The 17,389-nt window shown below is 35.9% G+C and overlaps 1 protein-coding gene across 3 annotated transcripts in view; it reads right to left on the bottom strand.

Moving 5' to 3' along the window:
* Window positions 1-262: 262 nt before the first annotated feature.
* The window catches only part of LOC107723180 (sorting nexin-17), a 42,629-nt gene continuing 25,502 nt past the window's right edge, over window positions 263-17,389 (bottom strand). The window contains exons 6-15 of one of the 3 annotated variants that reach the window (XM_016531717.1): window positions 16,302-16,392; window positions 12,997-13,084; window positions 9,334-9,403; window positions 7,394-7,486; window positions 7,013-7,216; window positions 4,974-5,102; window positions 4,418-4,495; window positions 1,026-1,103; window positions 889-930; window positions 263-522 (exon numbers count right to left, since the gene is read on the bottom strand). In XM_016531717.1, coding sequence (XP_016387203.1) covers window positions 403-522; window positions 889-930; window positions 1,026-1,103; window positions 4,418-4,495; window positions 4,974-5,102; window positions 7,013-7,216; window positions 7,394-7,486; window positions 9,334-9,403; window positions 12,997-13,084; window positions 16,302-16,392 — 993 coding nt within the window. In that variant the 3' untranslated portion in view covers window positions 263-402. The remainder of the gene's footprint in view (window positions 523-888; window positions 931-1,025; window positions 1,104-4,417; window positions 4,496-4,973; window positions 5,103-7,012; window positions 7,217-7,393; window positions 7,487-9,333; window positions 9,404-12,996; window positions 13,085-16,301; window positions 16,393-17,389) is intronic. The other 2 variants (XM_016531728.1, XM_016531736.1) reach the window with 2 other exon arrangements.

Here is a 17,389-nt window from a genome sequence, read left to right as displayed (position 1 = left end):
CATGGCAATGGGCGTTTCGTTTCCGACACGCGCTGTACGTGGTAGACCAATCCAGAGCCAATCTCTCTGCGGCTCTGGACCAATCACAAAGGACTGCGCCATCTGAGCAATCACAGCAGTGAGGGCTCACGGAAAGGAGGGGTTTAGAGAGACTGATTCTTTGAACTGCTTCGCACGAGTCGTTTACGAATCATTTAGAAATGAGGTCAAATTAAATCTATTTTTTGAGAAAACTAACGTGTTTTTTGACCTTGCATGCATGTAAACCTGTTTTAGGAGACTCATAAAACAATATTAGCTACCTTAAAAATGGCATAATAGGGGCACATTAAACTACACTCATCGCAGAGAAACCGCTAAATGAATCGGTCTCCTTTAGTCCAGTCTTTGAGGATGACTCCATCACAGGTCATCGTCCCCTATTCCTTCAAAGGCGTAGTTTCCATGGAAATCATTGCCACTGATGTCACTGGCTGAGTTGGAAGAACTAAGTCCTCTCAGGGAGACAGAAGACAGCTTGGTCTGTGGAAATAAAAATAAATAATAATAGAGAGAACAGTAGATAAATATCTAAATAACTAAAACTAAAATTAACATTTTTTGCTAATAGAAATTAAATATAAATATTAGATGATAAATTGTGCCTTGGAAGTAAAATACGTTTTAATTGAAATGCTAAAATTACTAAAACTAAAACCGAAATAAAGCTAAACTTAACAATAGTTAACAAACACTGAAAATGTGAAAATAAAAGCTAATTCAAAATAAGAAATACTATAATGGTATATAAATAATAACAGTATATATACACAGTATAAATAAAAACAGTATAGAGGATATTTCCATTGTAAGTTAATTATAATGAAATGAAAATCACTGACAACTCACAGAAAGTTTGACTACTTGTTCACGGCTGGGATCAGGGGAATCCTGAAAAACAGTCATGCATATCACATATCAACAATGGTACATCTTCCATATCAAAACTAGAGGTGTTCTGCATTAGCAAAAACCTCAGCGCCCACCAGTAATGGAGGAGACTTCACAGCTTGCTGACTGTCAGAGCGCTGGAACGAGCCGTTCAGTCGCTTCTTCTGCATCTGCTGGAAACACAAATCACACAAACTTAGAGAAAAAGACAGAAAATGCCCTGTAAATAGGCATGAAATACAAATTGACCACATTTATTTTCATAAAACACATTCCTGAACTTATTGTGCATGGTTCATAAATGCATATTATTGAAGAGACTAATGTCTTCAAAGTCTTTCAAAACTTGAAAACCTGAAAGAAAAAAAAAAAAAAAAGAGTTTAGCACTGAAATAGAGGTCTGCGCGGGACTATTTTTTTTAATCCTGCTCCCGGCAAGGTTATATTCTGCACCCACCCGCTCCTGCTATATATTCACTCTTTGTTCACCCGCTGTCCGCTTATAATTTTCTTCCCGCCCCGACCGTTCCCGCTAAATTTAGATCTCGTTTCCAGAATCTCACATTTAAAATTCCGCTACTGAAAGAAAGAGAGATAGGCTAACAAATAAAAGTGTAGTCTGCACAAAATTGTATGCTATTTTATTCATCTTATCAAGAGTCTTGAATTTATTGACTTTGACTTGAATTTATATGAATTATCTTAAGACACAAAATTTGTTTAATATTTTATGCAACACACTAAGAAAAAAAAGTCACAGAGAAAATAAAAATGTTGTACAAAAATTGTATTTCTTATTTTTATTCGTCTTGTCAGGTTACAATTCGTTTAACATTTACAACACAATAGGAAATGTGTCGCAGAGAGAAAAAAAAATGTAGGTTGTACAAAAATAGCATATTAGCTATTTTTATTCGTCTTGTCAAAATACTAAATTCGTTTGACATTTTTCTGTTAACACAGTAGGAAAAGTGTCGCAGAGAAAAATAAATAAATACGACATCTGTCATTTAAAATTATAGGCTAAGCAAAATATAAACAAAACTGAGTTGAACGTCCTTCAAGGACAGCTCATCCACACTTTGCTCCATCCTTATTCTGCTCTGTCACTCATGTTCTGACTGAGGGCCGTATATTTGCCACCGGTACAGCCTGCTCTGAGCATCGGTATGCACATGCTGCGCACAGACCCCTGCAGAAAGCATGTGTGCAGCGCGTGCATAACAGTCCGAGTGCAGGCTGTACCGGTGGTCAATAAGAATAAAGCGCAGATATGCTGTTCTGAATGGACTTCGGGAACGGGATATTTTTAGACCGCCCGCTCCAGTTCAAATTACACCAGAGTTACCAACCGCTACCGCGTTTTATTCGGGAATTTAATCCTGCAGCGCAAGAAATCTGGTCGGGTCCCACGGTTCCAGACTTCTACACTGAAACAACTTTCATTTTCAGCTGACATCATCAAGGCCTAATTTTTTTTAATCTGCATTCTAGTATGCAACATTGATTTCCTTGAATTGAGTGCCACTGCATTTTTTGCTTATTGAATGACTAGTATGACATATGCCACAATAAACCACATTCAAAATGCCACATTAAAAATCTATTTTCTAAATGCAAGTTATTGATCTCATTGTGAATAATTCATCCATGCATCACAATGTTGCATAGCTCTGACTTTTCTCTGATGAGGTATACCAGACGAAGAAAACCAAGACCCCGTCCTAAATTTTTCCTTTTTCAATAATCTTTTTCACTCTGATTTATGTCATATTATAGAAGAAGAGGTCTGTCGCTACTTCTGTTACATGGCGACTTTAAAGAATTAGTTCACTTCCAGAATAAAAATGTCCTTACTCACCTCCATGTCATCCATGATGTTTCATGTCTTTTTGTCTTCAGTCTCAAAGAAATTAAGGTTTTTTGAGGAAAACATTCCAGGATTTTTCTCCATGTAGTGGACTTCAACGATGCCCAACAGGTTGAAGGTCCAAATTGCAGTTTCAATGAAAGTCACCTACATCTTGGATGCCCTGGGGGTAAGCAGATAAACATCACATTTTCATTCTTGGGTGAACTATCCCTTTAAGGTTTTATTTATTTATTTATTTTCAGTGTTAGTTCATGTCAAATGCAGTTAACTAATATTAAAAACTGTAAAGTGCTACCAAAAAAAAAAAAAACCTATATACTTTTTAACCACAAATGCTCATCTTGCACTAGCTCTGCGATGCGCATCCACAATTTCACGCCTTATGTAATCAAGTCGGAAAGGTTACGTGTGGTTAGTTCATCTGTGTACTTCAGTTCAAAAAGGTAGGCTAGGGCGAAAAACTCCATCTCATTTTCTCCACCAAATTCAAAATCCTTTTTTCGTAAAGGCCGTTTGACTTTCTTTGCACGTTCGCTTTGTAAACAATGGGTCGGTACTTCCGCCTAAGTCACGTGTGACTTTTCCAACATGACTATGTATTGCGTGAGGTTGGGCTGGTGCAAGACGAGCATTTGTGGTTAAAAAGTATATCAATTTTTATTGTTTTAAGAAAATGACCGATGGTTTCACTAGAGAAGACCCTTATTTCTCGGCTATCATCGTGCAGAGCCATTTGAAGCTGCACTGAAAATGCAATTTGGACTTTCAACCCATTGGTCACCATTGATTTTATCCACTATATAGAGAAAAATCCTGGAATGTTTAATAAAAACCTTAATTTATTTGCGACTGAAGACAAAAATACAAGAACATCTTGGATGACATGGGGGTGAGTAAATTATCAGGAAATTATTATTCTGGAAGTGAACCGATCCTTTAAAGGGGTCATATGATGCGATTTCAAGTTTTCCTTTCTCTGTTGCCCTTTCGGGCTTGAACTGATGGTAAAACTAACGACATTATTAATATCTTGATATTTACTTTGAGAGCTGACGCTCGCGATTATGGTAAGGGGCGTTGCATTTCCGACGCGTGCTTGTGGTGTTTGGCCAATCACAATGCACTGGGTCAGTTGGCCAATCAGAGCAGACTGCGCTTGTCGGAAGGCGGGACTTTGTAGAAAACGAGCGTTTGAGAGAGGCGGGGCATATAGGACCTACAATAATGTACAGTATTTGAAAAATAATGTGTTTTTTGAACATTAAAGCATGTCAACATATTCTGTTACACCAAATACACAAAATAATGATCTTTAAAAAAGCATCATATTTTAAGGAAGTATAAATTTGGTTTTGAATATACTGTGCTTTCAAGTTGACTTAAAGTGAGCTCAGTTTTGCTCAAGTCTCTCCAGCAAACAGATGATTTAACCAACATTTAAGACCAGATTATGCTGAAAGGGTTCTTCATGCAAATCCCATGCGGCAAAAACAAATTAAGACTCAAGCTCTTAAATGAATCAAATACAGATACATCCACCGACTGAAAGATATTTCAGAAACTCCACAGATATTTGGCAGGTCTTTACGAGAAGACAAACATAGACCTACTGACCTTTTTAATGCTTCCGCCAGATTTCTTCACCATCAGCTCATCTACCATAGACTGCAGACAGATACTCATCATGATAGCCTGGGGAAAAACAATAAAAACTCACAGTCCAGTGATTCTCAAACAGACAAACATTTATTGGTCACTACCAATGCACTGGGTCAGCTGGCCAATCAGAGCAGACTGCATTTGTCGGAAGGAGGGACTTTGTAGAAAACGAAGCGTTTGAGAGAGGCGGGGCATAGAGGACCTACAATAATGTACAGTATTTGAAAAATAATGTGTTTTTTGAACATTAAAGCATGTCAACATATTCTGTTACACCAAATACACAAAATAATGATCTTTAAAAAAGCATCATATGACCCCTTTAATTAAGGCTCATTCACTATTTTTACCTTTGCCTTCATCTAAGCTCAATTAAATTTAATCTTTAAAAACACTAATATTTCAATAATATTTGAAATCTTCAGCAAATCTCAAAATGAATGCCTAAAATAACTTGTAGCATTTAAAAATAGTATAGAATTTCAATATCATCGATTGATTCTGCGCTGACCTGTGGACTGGTGATGGTGACCCACTGCAGACGGTCTTTGCTCATCAAGTACTCGAAGGCCAGCTCTAGTTTCACGTCACATTTACTGGAACTGCTTGGGTTTGCGGTACCGTTCGCCACAGGCACCTGCTGTAGAATCAGGCCGGGTCATCACAAATATGATCATCATAATCATTGTTATTTGTGTCGAGGCAATTACAGAGGCCATTTCTAAACTCCTCTACATGGCAATTACCTTCAAAGCTCAATTAGTCATCATTAGCTCTGCTCTAAATGCCAACATCCTCATAATTACATAGCATCATCAGCACAACAACAAAAAAGTGTCTCATTAGAATCGTCTCAGATGACAAAGCAGACAACAACTTCACACAGACACAGTAAACTCCGTCAGTCCCATTAGAGAGACATTGCTACGCAGTCCCAGCATCCTCAGCGTCAGGTCCTGGTCTCAGAGGACGGCCGTTCTGAGCTCATTAGCAACACAACTCTGCTATTCCAGGGCAAAGACTAAGCCAAGACCACTGCAGAGTGAAGCAAAAACAACTTCCAATATGCACTGAAGTGCTTGTATTGGACCAAACTGAAAATATTCAAAGCATTTTCACATTCCCACTAGAAGTTGTTTAGGTATTGCTTCTATGTGGCACGTTTATTTGTTAATCTGCTGTTTAAAAACAAGGGACGGAGAAAGAACTCTTAATACTTTTAGATACAGAATGAAGATTTCGATTGTCTTCATTTTGGTTCCATATTCTGGTATACTAAAATGGATGCAGAAAACCATGAAGGCATACATTTAGTGGATTCCCATGAAATAAATATCAATAGATAAATGGACGAGTGTCTGGTAGCTGATAGTTATAAGCAAGCAAGCAGACAAACAACACGGTCTCTTTTCCTGGCTGAAAGTGGCTTTTTTGGTCATCCTCGTTTCAACTTCCCTTTTTCCGAAATAGACCAACCAGACATGCCAGAAGAGACCGTCATAGAAGGAATTTGGAGAAAAGAGTTGTCTGGAGACACAAAAGGAAGTTTTCCTACATCCTTACCTTAAAAAGTAGTGCATATCTTTTTGAAAATAAATAAATAAATACAATAATAAGGCTTTATTATTCTGAACACTGGATCCAGTTTTCATACTGTACATTATAATGCCTAAAATTACTTGTAGCATTTAAAACATTTGATTTAGATTTTTAGCATTTTATTTTTCATTTATTTAGACAACATAGAATTTCAGTTTTTATATAGTTTTACTTAAAGCATTTTAAGTCACAATTATGCTTTTATTTCACTGAATCTATTTTTCATACTGTACATTATTATATTGTGGTGCCTAAAATCATTTGTAGTGTTTAAAACAATAGGTTTTTATTTCTAGCATTTTATTTTTATCTAGCATACTTATTTAAATAAAATTGTATAGATTTCAGTTTTTTACATTCTTACAGCAAAAAGCATTATAATAAGTATTTGTATTACATTTTTAGCATGTTTGCCTTTATTTCACAACATTTAACAAAATAAAGCTTTTTATAGAGATTCAGCTATTCCAGGCTAAAATAAAGTTGTCATTAAGTTATTTAAAAAATATTAAAAGCAGATTAAAAAAATACTTGCCTGTTTAATTTAAGCAACTAGGTCTAAAATACAAGTGGTGTGGTTCTTTCTTTAAAAATGTGACCTCATTTGACTCAACTATTCACATACTTTAGGAATGAACTCAGGAACTGCTGAACTACAAGCTTTTGTGGCCAATGTGACCATTTTTAGTATGACTTTGCTAAATTCATGGTTGCATTTACCATTGTTCAGCAAAATCAAGTAATTTCAATAGGAATCCATTTGATCAGGAGTTTCGCATGGAGCAAAAAAGTTCCCCATGCAGATTTTGCTCAAGTTGGTCAAAAAAATTTTGCGACTTTGACCAACATAAGCGGTCTGCTTGCTTCATACACCAACAATGGACCTTTTTGAATGCAAAATTGCAATGATGTCTGCATTATTGTAAAATACTTTTTTAAAATCAAACTTACAGATGAGGTGACCCGCCAGCATCTCATGCGCGTGACTTTGAAGCTGCCCTCTTTCATCTGATCACTGGGCAGTTTGACGTGAAAGTTGAGTTCGTTGTTGCCGGCACCAACTATAACATGACAGCCCTTCTCAGGAAAATCTGTGATGCAGGGATCAAACTTGATATAGCCATAGTACTTCAGAGTCTGAGCCAATCTGATGAACTGTGGGACAGAATATAGTTAGACACAGATGATTATCTAACAGACACAAATTATTGGAGGCTTCAACATAATACATTCACGTCTGAGAATGGACTTCAGCTTTTATAGAAGTAGTCAATTTCTTTCCAGCTCACACTAGGGAGATCAAATAACATGTGTGGCGGAGCTCAGCCGTACCTCCTTCTTTGAGCCTTTCTCCTGCAGGGATTTCAGCTGTCTGTGCTGCTCTTTGTTCACGAGGATCCATCCCCGCTCTATGTCAGACACCGTCTGAGTTGAAGAAAGAGGAAAAAAACGGTTTCTCTCACTCTGAAGTTCACTGAATAAATTGTTTTTAAGGAAGATTTGTGCAGTTTTTCCATAATAAATCACAGCTCAATATGCAGTCAGGGTTAATTTAGTTATGTCTAGTTTTTTAATTTTCATTGTAGTTTTCAGTTCTACTTTCAGTTTAATTTTATATATATACATTTAAAATGTAATAAATGCTAGACACCTAATGCATTAACTGCTGTTTACAAATGAAGCACTATATTTACTGTTTTACTTTACGTTTTAATACTATTTTATGGTTGTAGAAGTTAATACTCAAATAAAATTTCTTTTAAAATGTTTAATGGAGCATACATTTCTCAGTAGTCTGGTATTATTGTTGTTCAGTAAATTACTTAAATGAAGGTTTTTTAAGATTTATAATATATAGGGATTTAACAATTCACTCAACTCACGATTCAATTCGATTCACGATTTTGATTTCACGATTCGATTTTCTCACGATTTTTTCACAAAATGAGATTGAAGACATTATACAGTAAATGAAAAGGTATCCTTTTATTAGACGATTGCTGCACGTTTCTTTGTGAAATTGAAATATAACAAAACTAAATAGAAATTTTTAAACAAACCCCAAATCAAATAAGTTACACAAAAGAAATTTCTTCATATAAAAAAAAAAAACTAAGGCTTTGTCTGTGCTCTTTCCATTTAAAATTAGAGGCAACCACTGCATTTTAATCATGATCCAAACAAAGATGCAGCATGAGCAGTTTTTAATCTAAGACTGTATAATTTCGAAATTTGAAGCAAAATCAGAATGGTCTGACTTTAGTTTTGTGAAACTATACTACATAAAACATATCTGAACGAAACAGCAGACGAGCTGAATAAGACGCAAATTCACTCTCTGCCAGCAGGTGGTGCTTATGAACAGCAATAATATACTGTAGTGTTTCCTGGGTTATCAATGTAAACAAAGCAGAACTGCGCTTATGAACACTACTTTAATATGCATCTTTCAGAGGCAAGATGAAAAGAAAATATCATGTAAACTTTTCTAAAGACAGTCTGTTCCCCTCAGTGATACATTCATATAAACTCCTACTTCAATTGAATCACGATTTGTTTAGCATCTCAACCGATTTGAATCGTCACATATTTGAATCGACAAATCGGCTCGCGGTTCATCGTTACATCCCTAATAATATAATATCATGTATCAAAAAATAAAATAAAATTTTTAGTATTTGTTTCCATTTTATTTTAGTTAGTTTTAGAGTTCGTTTTCAGATATCTCAAATGTGTTGGGTTATTTATTGTTTATTTGTGTTAAGTAAAAGAGATTGTTCAACCAAAAATGAAAATTTCTATCATTAATTGCTCAACCTCATGTCGTTCCAAACAAATAAGGCATTCACACTATTTTAACAATGTCTTTACTACCTTTCTGGGCCTTGAATGTGTCAGTTGTGTTGTTGTCTATGGAGGGTCAGAAAACTCTCGGATTTCATTAAAAATTTCTTAATTTGTGTTCTGAAGGTCTTACAGATTTGGAACGACATGAGGGTGAGTAATTAATGACAGAATTTTCATTTTTGGGTGAACTAGCCCTTTAATAAAAATGTTTCATTTAGTTTTTAAAGATGATGACAACTAAGACAACTATAAATAAGCCAATGTTGGATGATTCCCACAAAGTCTAACTAACTATATACATTTTATAAAAAATATATTTTTTTTTCAGAACAGGAGACACATTATTTGCCAGAACAGTTATGCACATTATGACTTTTGTGCGATGGACCAAACACAGAGTATCTTTTAAACTAGGAGACTGTTACCTGAGCATATAACAAGTTGAGTCCCACACGGTCATCCATGACATCACTGTCGTATGATGTGTCCCAGTAGCTAAGAATAGGGCAGGAGACAATAATGATAAGTTATGCAAGGGAAATACTATAATTTACCTTCCTCCTCTTTGATCACATCTGCTTTCTGATGTATCATCTAAAACCATCAAGCACTAAAGAGACTTAAAATCATGTGCACTGCATTTTACTGCAAAATCACACCATTTCTTTACACACGCCTGATAGTCTAGAAGAATTTTATTCAAATATTCCATTAAGTTAAACTTAGAGAAAAGAATGGTTCTGTCTTGTAATGAAGCTTCTGTCTATAGCTACACAGCAATACTAGCGTATAAGTTACTGAACAAATGCTACTGCAGTGTATGTCTCCATTTGCCTAGAAGCAAACGACAATCTGGCAAATGAGCAATCTTCAGCTCAATGGCCATCCTGACCGTCCATGTCAAAAACTATTCCCATCACGCCGTGGGCAGAACGAGGTCTGTTAAGTAAGTTTTAGCAGAGTTTGTAAGAGCACAATGATGTAATCTTGCAGAACAATGGATATTGTTCACATAGCAGCCAAAACTGGATATCCGTTAAATCTCATTTGAATGCTTTTAGCGGCTGATTCTGGAGCATTTTTAAACTATACATGGCAGGCAGTGAGCAGAAAAAAAAGCATGGGAGCATGTTTTGTGATTTTTTTTTTAATGTATTGAAAGTCTCTTGCATTCACCAAGGCTCCATTTATTTGATCAATAAAACAGTAGATTAGTAATAAAGAAAATAACTTTTGAATTTAATATTAAAAACTGTTAAAAAAAATTTAAATTATTCCTGTGACGACTGAAGATGCTGAAAGCTGAATTTTCAGCATTACTCCAGTCTTCAGTGTCACATGATCCTTCAGAAATCATTATAATATGCTGATTTGCTGCTCAAGAAACACCTCTTATTATTATCAATATTGAAAACAGTTGTGCTGATTAATATTTTTTGGAAACCAAGATTTTTTTTCAACCTTTTTTATTTTGGGGATTCTTACATTTCATGAATAGAAATGTCAAAACAGCAGCATTTATTTGAAATAAAAATATTTTGTAACATTATAAATATCTTCAGTGTCAGTAAAATTTTTAATAAAAATATAAAAAAAGGTTATTAGCGACTTTTTCATCTCACAATTCAGACTCAGAATTGTTAGATATGAACTCGCAATTGCGACAAAAAAACTCAGAATAGGGAGATTTAAACTCACAATTCTGATAAAGTCGCAGAAAAAGTCAGAATTGTGAGAAAAAAAAGTCAGAATTTCGAGTCTGTATTACACAATTCTGAGAAAAAAAAGTCAGAATTGCGAGATTAAACTCGCAATTGTGAGAGAAAAAATGAATTGTGAGATAAAAACTCGCTATGAACTTTTTTTTTTTTTTTTGGTGGCGGAAATGGGCTTCCATACTTTTGAATAATTTATTGCACCCTTCCTAAATAAAAATCTTAATTTCTTTACTGACACCAAACCTTTGAACAGTAGCTGTGTTTTTCATTTATCTCCTTTAAAAATATTCCTGTGCTTTTCTACCTTTTCCTGCCTGTCAGCAGCCAATCAGAGCAGCCAGATCTATATTCCATTCCTGATGTAGTGAACAGGTGGGATCTGGCTGAAGGCTGTCTGTAGTCTCCTGTAAAGTAGGTCAAGAGGCCTGCAGTTCCTCTGAGGGAACTGAAAAGAAAAACACACCAGCATCTTGTGCACCTTTTCCAACAGTACAAGATGAAGAGGTGTGAGATTTAGCTTACCAAGTATGTATAAGTGGTGAAAGTGGAAACATTTTTAGCAAAATAATCTCTGCTAAGCTGTGCTAATGTGCTAAAAAAGGGAAATTTATGTTCACATAACACCTTCACACCTGCTTCCAATGCACATGGTGAAACACATGCTGTTTCAATGCCCTTGCTGGAGATTTTACATAAATAATCTCCCCTGATTCTCACTAATTATTCCATTACATAAACTGCACACTCCAAAGGGCATTTGATGAATACTGCATTTAATACACCACTAGGAACATCAACATTTATATGCTGTATGCGGATGTGCACTTTCCAGCGAATAAATAATGAAGTTTGTATTGCTTTAACCACTTCAGAGATTCTGGAAAGCACAGCACTTTAGAGACCGTTTGAGTTATAAAAGAGATGTCTAAATCCAACTGTCTTCCAAGTCCAAAAAGTCTAAAGTGCAAATATGAAAACTACTGCTGCACAGAACCACATGATCAGACCGCTGTGGTAATGATGTTCTACATCTACACATAGGCGTAGCTTGACGTTTGAGCTTGGTGGGGCCAAACCGAACCGGTGGATTTGGTCAGACGTACTTTTAAACACATTTTAGTTTTGCTATAGTAAATCTACATATTCACATAGAGCAGTGGCAAGTGGGTGAGGTTGTCATGGTAACCACATACATTGCCCATGAATTACAGCTGCGCTTCTATTTTGCCACACTAAACTTAGCAATAAACACGTTTAAAATGCACAAAGCACACCTCGCTTTTTTCAGACCGATGAGCTTTGTAAAAATCGAAGCGTTTCAAAAAGGCGGGGCATAGAGGAGAAACAATAATGTACAGTATGTGGAAAATAATGTGTTTTTTTAACTTTAAACCGCATAAACGCATTTCATTACACCAAATACACAAAATAATGTTCTTTTTAGCAGCATCATATGACCCCTTTAATCGTTATGGGGGGGGCCAGGCCCCCCTGGCCCCCTCACAAGCTACGCCCATGCATCTACAGCAGGAAGGTAAAAACTGCCTTTCTAGTCATTTAAACACAGTGAAGATTGCGCCTTGTGGGGCACCTCTTCCTAAAGCAAATATCCATGTGTTGAATAGCCCTTTGAGAGCTGTTTGTTAAAACATCTCACCATTAAAATTATACTCTGGGAAGCACTCATGAAGTTTCTGAGAAACAACTTTAAACTGGAAATCTGGAAAGTTTAAGCTCTAGTAAAGGGATAGCTCTACAAAAGTTTTAATTCTATCATCATTTAAGGCCCGTTCACTACAAGAAAAATTAAAATATAACTATTTTAGCATCCTGACTAGGGGTGAGTGATATGACCAAAATCTTATATCATGATTTGAGTCATTTTATTTCACGGTAACAATATATAGTACAATATAGTTATTTTTTATTTAAAGGGGTCCTATTATGCTCTTTTACAAAGTCTTGATTTTGTTTTGGGGGTGTACTAGAACAGGCTCTCATACTAGGTTTTTCGAAAAACACATTATTTTTCACATATTTTACATGATTACAACACCTCTCTCCCCAGTCTGGCATGAACGGCTCGAATAGTTCCTGTATCAAATGAAGGCCTGCCTTCCACAATTCCACAGAAAGAAGAAAGACATACAGGTTTAAAACGACATGAAGTTGAGTAAATGACAGAATTTGAATTTTTTGGTCATCTGTCCCTTTAAAAAGGCTGTTTTTTGTTATTGATTTAGCAGTATACTAAGGACAATTAACACATTTTATAAGAACTTCCTCTGTAGGCTACATAAATGTAGTCTTATTGTACACTTTGCTGTAGGACCGAATGCTCAACCATTACTTCCAAAATAAGTTTTGTACCTTTTACGGAGGACGATACGGTAGTCGGGACTATGCAGGCTGGTGATGGACACGTAGGGCAGCTCAAATTCTTGCAGTTTTCTCACGTCTGGGGCACCGTGGGAGGTCGGAGAGGTTTGGACGAGGGAATGAGAGACCAGATGAAATGTATGAGTGCCTTCAGACTCAAGGACATTTGGAGAGTAATAACAATGACAACAAACAAAGTGAGATGGGGGAGAATCCATCTGGCTAAAGCCGTAGAGGGCACAATAACATGTTTATCACTTTGTGCAAGAGAGAGAAGGGAGAACAGAGGGAGGGAAGGAGGGAGGGAGGAAGGGAGAGAATAAATGCTGCAGCTGTTAGAAAAGACGTTTTCTCTAGAGTTGGGAAAGAGGGAGAGATGGAAGCCAGGGACTGAACTGAAATGGGCACTGAGCTTTTAGAAATATTCAAAACAGGAGTGTGAAAAGAAGAAGAGACGACAGTTAGATCTATAGCATAGTGCATGCCGTCACAACTTGTCATTCTACTCTTTGGCTTACCCTTTCAGAGGTCTGACATTAGACAGCATGTTAAGACAAGAATGGTATTATGTGATAGAAATGTCTTAATAAATACATATGGACTAAAACATGACCACCACGTTTCTAATTGGTTGCAAGGTTGTTGCTTACAGTTGTCACTGTAAAGATCTCAAAAGTGTTGTAAGTGAAAAAAAATTGAAATAATAATAAATTGTACATATTTTTTCTTTTTGTTATTTTGTTTTATTATTAAATAGTATTATTGTCAATAATAATAGACATAGTAATAATAATTAGTGTTTATTTATATTATTATGACTAATATAGGACTAAAACATTATAATATTCTAAATAGTGCAATAATAATAATAAAATAAGATTTTTCTGTTTTTAGCACTGCCATGTTTTTGGCACACAGTTCTTGATTTTGGCTCCACTGGCACTCAATCGAAAATCAGGTTTTGTTTGCAGGCATTTATTTTTCTCACTTTTTTTCCCTCCAATGCGCATTTCTGCCAAGATCGGGCAGGATGCCAGATTCATTTTTGTGGAGGATCCTTCTAGGGTCTGTTTTTCATCAAATCTGACAGGATTAAGCCTGTTTCAGGTGAGGATCTTGCAACTGAGTGGGAGGCACATAGCATGTCATTCCTCAGGGATGCGTGATGATTCTGTGCTAAAAGTAGTCAAACAATGACAGCTCATATAAAAAAAGGAGACATGGAAAGTTCCACAAACAAAACGACGACATTACATCCAGACAAGGAGAGCGACTGCCAGACATCTGCATAAAATCAGTGAAGAGATGCCCTTCAGTTTCAAGAACTGGACCAAGTCTGTGAAGTCTAAAAAAATAATAATTCCACTTCCAATAACTCTACTGCTCTCCTAGGGATTCATCCTTTGAAAGATGTTCAATTCCATAACACGATGACGGCAGAATTGGAAACAGAACAATTAAGGACAAAATGGCCTATTCTTTACAAATTCATTTGCCCTTTGCACTAAACTAGTGACACATATTGCAGGGAAAAACTCTGGAATGAGGAAATTCATTTATTTTGTCCCTGGGGGGTGTTCATAAAAAATTATGCACTCCTGGTCATTCGAAAAGACGCTTAAAGCCAAAATTTTATTAAATATGATCTTGAGCAAACAACTCCTCGCAGTGAGTGTATAATCGGTTTAATTTCAGATGGAGCAAGTAATATTTCTCTGCACAGGGCATTTCAGGCCATACGCAATCAATCAATACAGTGACAACCAATTTGAATACTCCTGCTGTTGCATTTACTCCTGCCAACAATGTCTCAACAAACATTGTTTATAACAGACTAAGGAGAAAAGCACATTTATTTCTACTGAACCATTGTTTCATGTTGTTTTTCAACCTCTAGGCAACTATAATGTAGTAGTTTTTTCTTCTCAGAGGTCATAATGCCTTGTTTTACCACAAAGCTCATAAAGGTATTACGCATACAAAAAAATATTGATAACTGGTTAGCTGGTGACATGTTTATAACATATATGTTACATGGTTGACAGGGTGTTGCTATACAGCTGCTATGTTGTTCTGAGAGGTTTTAGCATGTTGCTATGCAGTTTCTGGGTAGTTTCTTACTGGCCCAAGTCAAAATGGCCAACCCTCCAAAGTAACTGGTCCCTTGATATGGCTCAGGCCCCTATGGGACTTTGTTTGCCCATGTTATTGTTGGCAAGGCAAAAATCAATATATTCTTGGTTAGAATAGGGTTTCCCCAAATGTGGTTTTCCAATAAGTGTCTAGCATTTTACAATATTTGTAATAAGAGGCATTTTTTAAAGTTGACTTTATGTCACTAAAGTAAAATATTGAGGTTTTAAAATTTGGCAGAAAAGAATTTAAGAAATAAATATTAGTGTTGTAAATAATATACTATGTCAAATAAAATGAATTAGAATTATAAAATATTTACTTTCTTATTGTACAGTACAAGGTTATTACAGTTAACTAAAAGTAAAGTACCCTAAAAACATTTTAATTAATTTAGCCAATTTGGTAGACATCGCCCAACCCTAACTGGTACAGTACAACTACATTATAACAATAATTCATTTTTATAATTGGAGGTAACAACAAAAAAAAACAAAAAAACAATTGTATTAATAATAATAAAATGTAAATATATATAAATTGTGTATATATATATAATTTTTATTTATTTATTTACTTGTATGTCATGTGAACATCACATTAAAAAACTATGAACATGCATGTAAATTAAAAAAAATATAAACTTTAAATCTCATGGGATACTTCAAGTAAATATTTAATGTATGAGGGGTTTTGCTGCATAATTTGAGGTATTATCCATATTTAGAGCTAAAAAAAAAAAAGAACAGAACGGGTTACAGACCAGAAGTTTAATACTTATGGTTTGGGTTTAGTTCAATCCCTGACCCAGTATGAGCAATAATAGTAATAGTGTTTGTCTAACATGCATTACAGGCCTACAGCAGAGCTGTGTGTGCCATGCCAACAACAGCTTGACCGAAGTTTCATCTACTTGACCTCAGTTTACTTTTGTGGAGAGTGGGCGGTCATCTCAACAGAACACAGACTTCTCTTTTGAGCTGCCAGGACTGCTTTAATATTCAGTCCAGAGGAAGTATGTTGACTTTTAGATACCATTTACTAACAGCCAAACCACTTTCCAGCTAAAGCCAGCAGGCCACATCTGATGCCAGCACATCTTACGATTTCTACCAAATGTTAAAAAAATCTAAAAAATTCAAAATGTAAAATGTTATACTCACACGTGCAGCCCCCATCCCCCCTCTCCTGAACCAGGAAGAGGCTGAAATATCCCACCAGCTCATCAGGAAGGTCGAGCTTTGAGGCCACAGCCTGATAAAGACATCAAAAATAATTAATCTACACTATTTTACCCAACAAGAGATGACAGCAAACCAATTCACAAGATTTGCATATATATTCACAGGCAAAGAACACAAATCATATGTACACATAATGTTTTCATTCTTTAAAAATACAACCTTTTCTTTTTGTGCCCAAACTTTCAAAAGTGCTTTGGATGGTTTTCTTCAACAGGAGTGTTTTAGGTGTTAAACATTACATCCAAGCAGATCCCATGATCAGGTTACACTTCACTACATTTATGCCCGTTTTATGTCCAACACTTGACTTTCTCACTTCCAACACTTGACTTTCTCACTTCCATCAGGTGCTAAAGGGCACTTTGGGCCATCAGTGTGTTTGAAAAGCACATGGGAAAGCAGTGGGTGCTGCATATGGGTGCAGGGTGCATTTTAATGAGAGCTTGGATCGGCCATGACTCTGTGTGGTGCACATGGGAAAGCTATGATCCACAAAGAGATCCTTAAAGGGGTCATATGATGCGATTTCAATTTTTCTTTTCTCTTTGGAGTGTTACAAGCTCTTGGTGCATAAAGAAGATCTGTAAAGTTGCAAAGACTAAAGTCTCAAATTCAAAGAGATATTCTTTATAAAAGTTAAGAGTCAACCACGCCTACCTAAAACGGCTCGTTCTAACACGCCCCCACATGTCTACGTCACGATGTGGGAAGATTTGCATAACACTGCCCAAATGTTCACGCAAAGAAAGAAGGAATAACTTTTATTCTCACTGTAGTATTGTTGCACACAATTCATTACACCAAATACACAAAATAATGTTCTTTGTAGCAACATCATATAACCCCTTTAAAGCCCTTAAAACCCAGGCTCAATTTATTCCTGTGATTCAATTCAATTCAATTAAAGTTTATTTGTATAGCGCTTTTTACGATACAAATCGTTGCAAAGCAACTTTACAGAAAATTACGTTTCTACAATATTTAGTGGTAGCTTATCAGTGGTGACT

This window comes from Sinocyclocheilus rhinocerous, unplaced genomic scaffold, assembly GCF_001515625.1.
Source record: "Sinocyclocheilus rhinocerous isolate Xijiao unplaced genomic scaffold, SAMN03320098_v1.1 scaffold1725, whole genome shotgun sequence".
NCBI lineage: Eukaryota > Metazoa > Chordata > Actinopteri > Cypriniformes > Cyprinidae > Sinocyclocheilus > Sinocyclocheilus rhinocerous.
This window is presented reverse-complemented; position numbering and strand designations above follow the sequence as displayed.